Raw genomic sequence first — 12,210 nt, forward strand, 5'->3', positions numbered from 1 at the left:
CGTCAGAGTAAAACTGTTCTTTTTTGAAATATTTGCCATGATTTTGGTTTTCTCCAGTTTGACGTCCGCTGGGCAAAGTAGGCTGGGCGTTTGGGGACTAGAAGTGTGGTGATTCCATTCTCTAGGATGAACACAGTAGTTGGCATGACGAGCGTGCCATCTGGGTTTTCTCGTACACACATGAGCCCCTCATGCATGGATACAAAGCAAAACTTCACCGGTAATTATGTACCCATAAGGGCTCATTTGGTTGATGGGCTTCCCCCCGGGATCCCTGCGTTTTTCCAGGGCCCGAAACCCACGTGGAGAAGCTAGCCAGGGAAAATGAGTGCGTCATTTGGACGACCCGTTCGACGGGGTGTTCCTGCCCGACCCCTGCTCTTTCCCCGGGAAGAGGTCCCATGCCTGGACACTGGCGGAAAATCTTCCCATCGTTTCCCTCGCACGATCTGAACTCGTCTACCTCTGCTCTCCCTGCCTCGCCCGTTGCCGTCCGTCCCACTCCTCTTCCCCTCCCCTGTACCACCAAATGAGCATCAGCAAGGAGGAGATCTCCCCCATGGAAGACAGGGAATCATATCTGCTCTTGAAAATCCCCTGATGGGATTTAATAACCTGGGCGTTCTCCCCCTGATCACCAAACAAAGCCTAATAGACGAGTCTGCCAACTCCTCTGCCTTTTCTTTTTTCCACATATGCCACAATTAGAACAATAAAACACATCACATTGTTTTTTTTTCCGTTTAGGTTGTCGAACCGCAAATTGTTCAGAAAATTTTGATATAATTTATAAAATTGAAACTTGAGAGAAATCTTGTGTGTACTCACATAAACTGCAAGGCTAGGAAAACTCAAACACAATGAAGCTGTAGATCTCAGACTTGATAACACGACTTCCAGTGCATGCATACTCAGGAGCCACTTAGCCATTGCTTCATCATTTCACTTGCAAGAGGTTGCAAAACGGGAGCTGAATTTGGTCAAAAATTAACATGACGTGTGAGTTCACGAGGTTACTCCCTATGTGCCAACAATGCGTTGGATATTTGCATTTTGCTGGTTATCACCTAAGAAATATTCTATCTTAGGTTTTTCATATTTGCATCTAGAAAAACATTTTCGGCTTTGAGCTACATGTGAGTTATGGTCAACCTTGACTCTTCTTGTAATATATAATTCCCATTGAAACCTATCGTCCAGTCCAGCAACAAAGAAGAATAGTACGTAAGATAAAAGTATTTTGAGTTTTCTAAATAAATTATGGTGCAAAGGTTTTGAGGACACACTATTTAATACTGGATATGGAAGTTGATGATTTTTTGATTCTTGACATGCACCACACACTGTTTTGAGACTAGGCTTACCAACAAGCGGGTGTTTATTTTTTCGAAGCACTTTTTTTTTTGAAAAGGAGGATGACCCCTGGCCTCTGCATATGGAAGATGCACGCAGCCACTTCATTAATTATTCACAAAGACCTTACAAAGTAATACATCAATATGTTTGAAGTCCTCATCTTGACAACATCGGTCGCTACTCCTATCCATTGGTGAAGGGGTGCAGAAAGTGTGAGCTGAATACCTAGACCTCTCACATAAGCCTAACATCTAAAGTCGAAGTTGCCAACCAAGCCACATACCATGTCCGGGGCACAAACATAGGTCGTCGCCACCGTCTTCCATTGAACCATGTTCAGAGCAATTTTTTTTTCCGAAAAGGGGAATATATTAATATCAAGAAGATACCAATTACACAAAGCCTCTGAACCAACAAGACGTCACAAGGACATCCAGGATGCACACAGCCCGAAAACAATAAAAAAGAAAGTAAAAGAAAATCCAAAGGCCTCGCCACAGTGATCGACTCCTCTCATTAGCAGCACACAAACCACATACGAAGGCAACACCCAGAAAACATAGAAGGTCTCCAAAAGCGACGCCTTCAAGAAGGAAACAGTGCACTAGCACCGTCAACGCCCGATCCAAGATCTTAGGTTTTCACCCTGAAGAAAGTCCGAACTCACAAAACAATACCTTCAATAAGGCAATTGCCAGGCACAACCAATGAAGGCCAAACCTTAGGTTTTCACCCTGAAAGTCCCGACTCGGCACCCGAGGAGCACCACCGATAATGAAATCCTCCAGTGCTGCCGCCCCACTTATCACTACTGTTTCTGAAAATTATCAAACACCTGGCTGACTCCATCGCCTCCAAGGCCCCCTCCACCTTATTGATCCTCCGATCTTAGCCATCATGACTTTCTCCACTGTTGTCTACGCCACGGAAATCGAGATGCCAACATGTCCCATGGTTCCAACAAACAATGAAGCTCCGCGTTGCGTCCTCATGGAGCCACGTAGGCCGATATAGACGCGCAAGACCGGAAACTGTCCGTTCCAGATATCCTTGGGCAAGATCTCTGGCAGCAGATCCGAAACACGTCGACGGCTAGATCAGGTAGGACCGATCATGCAGATCGTTATCATGGTGCGGTAAGAGTGTTAGGACCGCCACCACACCGCTGCCTCCACAACGCCGACGTTATCGCCGCCACGACAGAGGGCACCGGTCCACGCTGCACACAGCCCGCGTCGCCGGCGGAAGATGGTTGCCAGTTCGGGGCGGATCCCGATCCGCCGCCACCCCACGCCTGCACGATCCGCCGGTCACAAGCACTCTCAGCCAACTCCCGGGGGGAACGAGCACGCCTATGCCATCCCTCGAGCCGCTGGACCCGAGCGCTCGTAGCCATCTCCTGGGGGGGGGGGGGGGGGACGAGCACGATGGACTGTCCCCGAGCCGTAGCTTCCCGCCCAGGCGGCCGGATTTGGATCCACGCATGGGCCACCAAAGGAGGGCGCCCAGCGAGGTCTGGCCTGTCGTCACCTAGATGCAGGACGCGGGAGAGCACCTGATACCCAGCGGCAATGGCCTCCTTCCAAACCATCGCGCCAGGAGTCGAGAGGAACTAGATCCCCGCCGCCCCTTCACCGGTAGCGCCCGTCTTTGTCCGGCGGCAGCCTCGGGGGACGACGAGGGATGGGAGCAGGGGGGTTTGGGGCGGCGGCGGGGTTGTAAGGGTTTCGCCCCTGGTCTATGTTCAGAACAAATACTGACGCATCGACCTTGCCAGGCCTATTATCGACACCACCATGGCCCCGGACAACACCTCCTCCCTACGCACGCATCATCACACATCGGTCGTCGAGGCCCTGCCACGCCACGCCACCGAGACTCCACGTCGTCGATTTGTCATATGGAATGCCGCTGCATTGCAGATGCCACCCACTGGTCCCTCGAGCCTATACATACCTCCAAGGATGACGCCCCCAAGAGGGATACGACACAAGAGCGCTGCCTTCATTTGATCGACCAATCTAGGGTTTCCCCCGGAGGTGGCGGATAGGGGCCTAGAGCTTCTCAACGACCATGCCTTCAATAAGGGGACGACGCAGAAAATGCCCCCATCGTTGGCCGTAGCAACAAGCCAAGAGTAGGGTTTTCACTCGGATCCGCTCAGGGAACCTCCATCCAACCTCATGTGCACGGGACCGCCACCGATCACCGCCGCCGCGCATGGAGCAGGCCGCACCGGCCAGATCAGATTTGACTGGAGGCCAGACCACACGTATAGCATCCACCAGGCCCTCCATGCCACCGCCGCCAATCCGAGATCCGGCCAGCCGCAGAGCCCCCTGCCGCCACCGTGAGGCAGGACCGGCTGCCGTGCCGCAGGACGCGACCATTCGTGACAAGTTTCTAGATGATTATCACGGCTAGGGGTCTTGCCCATGATACTTGTCACGAATGGTCATATTATCCAATTCTCCGGCAATGCGGTCAGTTGCACTGCTGCCAGCCTACCAGTTGGTGTTGATGCTGTACTGAGCAACAACCTTGAACGCTGGGTAGATGATGACCTTCATGCTGCCGCTCAGTTGCTGGTATTATCGTGATAGGTCATCATCAGGTTTTTTGTTTATTCATTTCTTGTAATGCTTCTATCCTGGTTGTCCATGTCTTGTACTCTATTTATTGATGCTTAGGTTCGTTGCCTTACATCAACTTCAACAGAAAATGGATGTGGCATCTCTTTGATGCAGAGGCCAGGGGTTCAACTCCTTTTCGAGAAAAAGTGACCACCCCACAATTTTTATGTTGTATGTGTTCTGTTGAGCCAGCCAAACCATAGTAGGTTAATTTCTATGTTTCTTTTGTGAGTAAAACAATATAGTGAGCTGAGATACCAATGCCAATGAAAGGTTGGGATAGCTAGGCCTCGGGTGTTGGCATGGTCTCATGGGGAGGCCGTCGGAGGCATGTCCCTCCTCTGGCGCATCGTCATTGGCATCTTCGTGGCACTTTTGGTGGCGACGGCTAGGCGTTGTCATGGTGCGCATGTCAACTATCGGCAACACAACAATGCGATAGTGTTCGGAAGTGATGCAATGGCATCACTCCTTCGGCGTCTTCTCCTTTGACCGACTAGTTCTATATGAGCAGGCCGGTAGAGTGGTGAATAGGGATCATGTCGGCACACAATATGGATGCACTGGGTGAAAACTCATGACCTAGCCTTATGGCTGGATCAGGCAGAAGCCACGTTCACACGGTTGGCGATCCAAATGACGGTAAGCTCGGGGATGCCGTTGTACCAGATGCCGAGGTACAGTGTGGCCGTAGCAGTGGAGTTGAAAGGAGAAAAGAATCCCAAGGCGAACTCGCCGCTGTCGGAGAAGATGGCGGCGCCAGGAGAGAGCGGCTTGCCGGGAACAATCGGGTCAACGGAGGCAGACAACGGCAGGAAGAGAATGATCAGCGCTGCAGTGACAGCCGGCCAACCAATGACCGGCCAGAGACCAAAATATTTGTGCTAACCAGGTGTTTTAGGATTTAGGAAGACTTACACTGAGCCAGGATCTATAAGCAAAAAAGGGCGTTGACGAATGACTCGTGCCTGCATCCACGGAAGCAGATGATCGATGCAGAGTTTCGGAATTTGGGTGGACTCGTATCGGAGCTGAGAGTGCGTTAGAGGATTGACATCTCACCTGTCCATGTCACAGTGAGGATGACGGCCGTGACTAGTCAGAAGTTCAGACTTGGTGACCGAGAGATTCAGAAGGTCGACGGGCACGACGAGGACAACATGCTTTCACATGCAAATAGTAAATTTCCAAGTGTCAACAAATTACCGGAGAAAATTTGGGCATGTAAATATCCAAGTTCTTCATGTGGTTCGCAAAATTCCGTGAAAAATACATCGTGTGCGGTGTACAAAAGCAACTGTTTTAGCGCCCAAAATCTTGCTTTTTTAATATCTGAACTTTTTTCTATTACACGAAAGTATTATTTTGTTCATGAAAACTTGCAAGTATATGCAGAAGATATGAAGTAGGCATAATTTGTTCTGCGATATTTGAAACTTTAAAAATACTCCCTCCAATCCTTATTAATTGCCATTGATTTAGTACAATTTTATAGTAAACCAGTGGAAATTAATATCAATAAGAGGGAGTAACTATTTTATTATATTGATTGTTTGTCCCATAGCATAGCACCCCGGCTCTTTGTGATTCCGAAAGGCATTTTCAGTCGAATTTGTTTCTTTTTACGGTTCGGCATGTACTGGTGAAGCATCCGCTACTCATTACCATATTGAGATTCATGTAAACTTTACAGATATAATTTGAGAAAACTATTGATGTGCAATACAGAAGGTTGAATAGTGGAATACAAATGCTATTGTCAGGTGTGTTAGCTTTGTGCCAGGAGAGAGCGTGAGAATGTGAAGAGGGCCGTTGCATGCATTCTCTCTCCCATAGAAAACACATAGTTTAATCTCATTGTCATTTTTTGAATGATCGATATCTTATAATATTTGTTTTTGAAACTTTAATATATTTGAAATTTTATTGAGAAGAGCTTCAGAACTCTTAGACATATTTAGATGTTTTTTTTTCATATTTCAACTATTTTTGAAATATATTTCATAAAACATTAGATGGATCCAAATGAAATGTTTCAACACATTGTTTTGTGACACTCGGCTTATAGTCAAAGTGCTTTATAATGCCGAGCAGCCCTATTCAACACTCGGCTTATAGTTAAGTCGAGTAGTGGACGAAAAGTACTTGACCTACATCTAGTTGCCGATGTGACATAAGCCGAGTCATGGAAGCCAAGTGTTACACTCAGCATAGTTAGCCAGGTAAATTTTTTGACCTTAGCCAAGTATACTGTGTACTCTGCTTCAACTGTTATTCATGTAGTGTATTTTGTATGTTTTACAAAATCACGTTACTATTTTGTGAGCCATACAATTTGCAATGGCATTAGGTACATCGTCCCTCTATCTCAGTAAGAGTAAAACTATTGACGGAAGTTTGAATATCTTGTCTTATTTGATCCACTTCAGTACTTCGTCGCGAAAAGTAGGCGGGGCGATTGGGGGATGTAAGTGTGTTGCTTCCATTCTCTAGGACGAACACAACAGATGACATGAGTGGCCTGTCATCTGGGTTATCCTGCACACACAAGAGTGCTACATGGACGCAAAGCAGAACTTCGTCTGGTGAAGTATCTATGATAGACGAGTCTGGCAGTTCCTCAGTCTTTTCTTCGTTCCACTTATTCCATGACTAAAACAAGCAAGAACATCATATTAATATTCATGTTATCTCTAAAAAATGCTTCACAAATTTGACCCATTTTTAGAAATGGAACTTGATAGAAGTCTTGTATGTACTCACATGAAGAGCGAGGCTGGAAAATCCCATAGTTTCACAATTGGAATTTCTCCTTATACCAGTTACAACCTCCAATAGTAATACGCCGAAGCTGTAGACATCAGATTTGGTAGAGAAGACACCTTCCATTGCATACTCAGGAGCCATGTAGCCAATGCTCGATCATACCCAAAGAATGGAATTATCTAACGTGATATGAACTTAGTAATATGCATTTTTTAATGAATACTCACTATGTTCCAACTACGCGTTGAGTATTTTCATTTTGCTGGTTATCACCAAAGATCCTCGCCATACCAAAATCCGCTATCTTGGGTTTCATATATGCATCCAACAAAATATTTCCAGCTTTTAGATCCCTATGAATTATGGTGAACCTTGAGTCTTCGTGAAGATATAGAAGCCCCCTTGCAACGCCTTTGATTATATTAAACCGTGTTGTCCAATCCAATAACAATTTTCTTGAGTCATCTAAAAAGAAACAAATGTAAGCAGCAAAAAGTAGAGTTGTGTTAGGAAAATATGTTTGTCATTGGAATATGTACCAAATAGGGTAGCATCTAAGCTCTTGTTAGGCAGATACTCATATATCAAGAGCTTTTCATCTCCTTCACCACAACACCCAAGAAGTCGAACCAAATTTCTATGTTGCAATTTTGCAATTAGAATTATTTCGTTCTTGAATTCTTTTGTTCCTTGTTGAGAATCTCTACTTAGCCATTTGACTGCGACTTCTTGACCACCCAATAGTCCCTGGAGAAATATAGACTCGAGATTTATGTGTGAACAAAACAATTCTCCCAATTTTGAAGGAATAACATGAACTAGATATAGAACAAGCTAACCTTGTAGACTTTGCCAAATCCTCCTTGTCCAATCTTAGATTCTTTGGAGAAATTGTGGGTTGCAAGGACAATTTCTTCTAATCTTACGAATGGAAAATCTTGATCATGAGGAGGGGTTTCTTCCCCAAGTTCATCAGAGGCACTCATACCACCCAATCTTATGTTCTTGTGCATACTCCATTTTTTGTTCTTGCCTGCTCGCACAATGTCATATCATTACCCTTCCAATAAGTAAACCGTAGGCATAAGAAAGAAACTGTTATAGCTAATCCCTCAAATTTTTATATCGTTGTTATGCCCTTTATGATATCAGATAACGAAGAGTAAAACACCATTAAGGCAAGTTGCTACCATGTCAAAATCACACACCGGAGAATATGGGTATGACTTAACAAAGAAAACGGGTATGTATGTTTGAAAAACACACTTAGAGAGAGAGAGAGAGAGAGAGAGAGAGAGAGAGAGAGAGAGAGTAAACTGAGATATTAGTTGCTACTTACTAGTTGCTCCATTATCTGAGATATTGGTATCAGGGCGGTAAACTGCCCACAAATTAAAACACATCTAAAAGATGTATCTGCTCTAGTTTACATATTCATGCGGAATAGGGGATATTTAAAACTAGGAGTACATTGTGATAGTGGACGACGAATTCCAAGTTTATGTAGTTAAACATGCATTCTCATATGGCCGTAAACTAAAACATTATTGTAAGGAGATTTAACTAAACATACCTTTGCATTTTAACCATGCAAGAGTTATGCATATGAGTATGAGAAGACCACCGCTTCGAACTGGCAGCACAATCCTGAATGCATTGCTCTTTCTCTTTTTACCTGCGCCGTACGTACATAGACCATAAGAAAAGTGCCAGATACAACTAGAAGCACATTAGCAAAGACAAAATCAACGGTAGAAATGACAAAACTAGTACTAGTTGCTACCTGCCGCATTTGTATTTGCAAGTCGGAGATAGAGTGTCTCTCCTCCGAGCTCTGCGCTTATCTTTCCGGTGTCAATCAAATCCCCAGCCCACACCAAACACATAGTCGTGTCTCCTCCGGACCTGCCGCTGCTGACGTTGCGATACACGTACCCCACACAGGAGCAGTTGCGGTTGCACTCTGCGACACACTCCTCAGACGTACTTCTGCCCCCTCCGACGAGCGCAAATTTACTTGGTGCCTTCATCCCCAATAAGGCCAAGTAGCTACTGCTGCACGCGTGCAACAGCTCCTTCCGCTGGCACCCTGCCAAGAACCTGCCACTGAACCACTCCTCCTTGTTTGCCGGCTCAAAGCCATCTAGGCACTTGCAAGTTGGGATTGGCGCCAATGTCTCATCGCAGTAGCCATACGGGCCACAGTAGCCATAGCCATTGCATTCAGCAGACGGCCACTTGGAAATGATATCCCACACCAACGACTTGCTGCTCCAGCTCTCGAACTGATACACGCCAGAATAGGTAAGGACTGACCTTGTGGGTGGCGCGCCGTCCGAGAGGCTATATGTGGCGTAGACCTCATCACCATTGTCGACGAAGGCTACGTACACAATAAGGTCACTAGCGTTCATGGTCGCTTGCTGTTGTTTGCGTACGCTCTTCACTTGGTACCCTGTCCATGGGGCACTACGAGCCACCAAGCTTCCCCCGTCCCACAAGAATGGTTCGAGGGGCGTGTCCGGCCGGGTCGACGCCGTAGGAGTAGCGCCCCGGGGAGGGGTCGTCGGGCCCCTTCCACGACACCGGACGGTCGGTAGTGCCTCGTGTGCTGTATCTGATTCGAATCTTCATCCCGGGGAGGATCGTGTCGGTGCGATGGTCGAAGCTCTGCCACACCGTGGAGCCATTTGACAACCGGATGACGAGGTTGCCAGTGTTCAGAAGCACTGCCGTCGGGGTAGACGGGCCCGCCGGCGTAGTGGTCACGTTGGCCGTCGTCCAAAGGACACGACCACTGTTATTACCTTCGGAGATAATGAGGTTGGAGGCGTTGGTGAGGGAAAGCATCGGTGCGGAGGAATTGTTGTTGGTGATTGGGGTTTCACGGTTGGCAACCCACACAACTGTGAGCTTGGGGATGTTGTTGTACCATATGCCAAGGTACAGCTTGTCTGGAGTGGAGTTGGAGGGGTTGAAGAAGCCCAAGGCGAACATGCCACCGTCAGAGACGATGGTTGTACCTGGGGATAGCGGCTTGCCGGGGACAAGGCGGTCGTTGGAAGCACTCAAAGGCAGGAACATAATGATCAGGGCTGTGGTGTAGCGAAGGAGAGCTGGCGAATCCATTGATTGATCAGCCAAAATCTTAATCACTAAGCTGTGAGCCTATAACTAGCTATAGGCTATATATAGATCCTGCTAAATGGAGAAAGCACTGGCGTGGAACCTTGATCTTGTAAAGGACAAAATGCTCGCAGGAACGCAGCATCCACGAATGTCCGACCGCGGAGGCAGATGATTAACTAATGCAAAGTTGCCCAGTTTTACAAGAGTTGTGTTTTCCAAGTCGACGTTTGTTGGGATTTATAATCCAGCTGCCCACATTGGAATTAGGCTGCCAACATCACTGCTAACTACTCCTAGATAGCTAGAATTGTTTAACATTGTTCTTTAAGTCACCAGGGATGTCGAGTGCATTGCTTCCCACAAAAGGCAAAATCTGTATTAGCAAGACACACAGATCTAACTCAAGACTATAGTGACTAAAACATTAAACTATACTGACCCGGCCTGGATCGTATGGCAATTATGCGGTTGAATCCCAGTACATCAATTGTTGGGCAAACTGGGTTTAACCGAAACGGCTTGCGAGGGGACGATGGTGGTGCCACAAGAGATTGGCTTGCCAGGGACAAGCCAGTCATCGGACATGCTCAATGGCCAATCAAACCGTAGCCAGAAGGCTATTGATGCTGCACCATAGTTGCTTGCATCGAGCCTTGGTCACAACTCACAAGCAAAAAAAAAAAAGAAAAATGTTCCGACAACTCGTTCCGGCATTTATCCACATGTCGAATATAAGATGATTCAATGATGCAAAGTTTTTTGGAGTTATGGTACATTAGCTTGGAGTGGTTGAGAGTGCGTTGGATGGAGTTGACATCTCAGCTGTTCACGTCGGACTTGGGATGCCATCGTCACTTGCTTACCAGTCAGGCTAGCGACTGAAATATTAGGCTATACCGCCCCGGCTGCTATGGCCCCGATGCGTTGGATCTTGTTAGAAATAAAATCAATTTATTAAATTTGTTTGGAGCACAACCTCATTGAATTGCTTTTTCTTCGCATATTGAATAGTGATTTAGGTACATTTTCATATCTTGTTTCTGCTACCGAGACGGCTGTCGATGCCAAAAACAGAATGGAAACACATTCAATGGTAATGACTTCTAAACAAAGCATAATCCTTTTAATAGTGTGCGATGCATTATTTCCAAAATTTGGATGGTGTGCGATACATATGAAATTGTTGTTCCAAGAGTATTTCAATATATCTAGAAATAAAACAAATATTATCCCAACGCCCCTCTATCTAAGTGTAAACCTATTCACGGAAGATTGAATATAATTTCTGATTTGCTCCATATGAGAACTTTGTCGTGCAAAGTAGGCGGGGCGATTCGGGGTTGGAAGTGTGACGCTTCCATTCTCTAGCACGAACACAACATATGACATGTGTGGTCTGTCATCTGGGTTCTCCTGGACACACAAGAGTCCTACATGGACACAAAGCGAAACTTCATCCGGTGAACAAGTATCCATGATGGAAATAGGCGGCAGTTAGTATCTACTAGACGGATGGAGACAGCGGAGCGAGGGGCTCGCGCGACCCGCGCTAGCGTTCCTCCCCGCCGCCGCCGGCCGCTGTCGCCCCCCCCCCCCGGTCCACCTCCCTCTGCCCCTCCTCCTCCCCCTCCCCCGGCACTCCTATCGCCCCCCGAGGCGGCGGAGCGCCCCCTGCCCTCCTCCCCGTCTCGGACCTTCTCCTCCTTCATCTCCCTTCGCCGCCGCCGGTAGCGGCCTCCGGCATGCCCGGGTGGCGGCGGCGGCGGACGTTCCTTCCCCGCAAGCCTGGAGGGGGAGTCGGGGCTCCCTCCTGCCCGGTGGCGGTGTTGCTCGGCTGGCGGCGGTGAGGCCCGGTGGCGGAGTTCTGCGGGCCTCGGGTGCCCTCAATGCGGTGGTGTGGCCGTTGGCTGCTGGGCGTCGCGGTGGGCGGCAGGCCAACGACGCCCGCTCGGCCCGGATCTGGGCCCTTTCGGGCCCCATCTGGCCTGGGTGGGCTTACGGTCCGGGGCGCGACGGCATGGCTCCCTGGTGGTGAGACGAGGGGGCCGTGGCTGCGGTGGTGGTGGCTCCGGCGGCCGGCGTGCTGCGGCGTGGCTGCAGGGACTGTCTGGACCCGTTAGGGTCCGGCCAGGCCGGTGGTGGCCTGGCAAGTCCCTATCGCCATGTCCAGTTGGCTCCGCGCGGCGGTGGAGGTTGTTCCCTCCTGTCGGATGTGTTGCGGTTCCCTCTAAGCCCGGTGTCTTCTCGTCCTAGCTCTAGTTCTCCTGTTGGTGGCCTCAGTGAAATGGTGAAAATGGTGCGGTATCCGTGGTGGCACAGGCTGGTG

General features: G+C 48.1%; 1 protein-coding gene across 1 annotated transcript; it reads right to left on the reverse strand.

The window, feature by feature from the left end:
• Positions 1–6,335: 6,335 nt before the first annotated feature.
• LOC123125384 (putative G-type lectin S-receptor-like serine/threonine-protein kinase At1g61610) lies at positions 6,336–9,884 on the reverse strand. The gene is made up of 9 exons (XM_044545889.1): positions 9,563–9,884; positions 8,539–9,138; positions 8,329–8,430; positions 8,095–8,136; positions 7,595–7,788; positions 7,295–7,502; positions 6,983–7,220; positions 6,753–6,906; positions 6,336–6,641 (listed from the first exon to the last, which is right to left on the reverse strand). The coding sequence occupies exons 1-9, from the start codon at positions 9,882–9,884 to the stop codon at positions 6,336–6,338; spliced, it is 2,166 nt and encodes a 721-aa protein (XP_044401824.1).
• Between the last annotated feature and the right edge of the window lie 2,326 nt (positions 9,885–12,210).

This window comes from Triticum aestivum, chromosome 5D (assembly GCF_018294505.1).
Source record: "Triticum aestivum cultivar Chinese Spring chromosome 5D, IWGSC CS RefSeq v2.1, whole genome shotgun sequence".
Classification (NCBI taxonomy): domain Eukaryota; kingdom Viridiplantae; phylum Streptophyta; class Magnoliopsida; order Poales; family Poaceae; genus Triticum; species Triticum aestivum.

Bases quoted from the DNA above. Each gene is read 5' to 3' on its own strand.
- LOC123125384 (XM_044545889.1), bottom strand. From the start codon at position 9,884: ATGGATTCGCCAGCTCTCCTTCGCTACACCACAGCCCTGATCATTATG. The intron at 6,907-6,982 runs GTGAGTATTCAT...GGTATGATCGAG, and splicing joins CAACGCGTAGTTGGAACATA to CATTGGCTACATGGCTCCTG. The intron at 6,642-6,752 runs GTGAGTACATAC...TGCTTGTTTTAG, and splicing joins TTTCCAGCCTCGCTCTTCAT to TCATGGAATAAGTGGAACGA.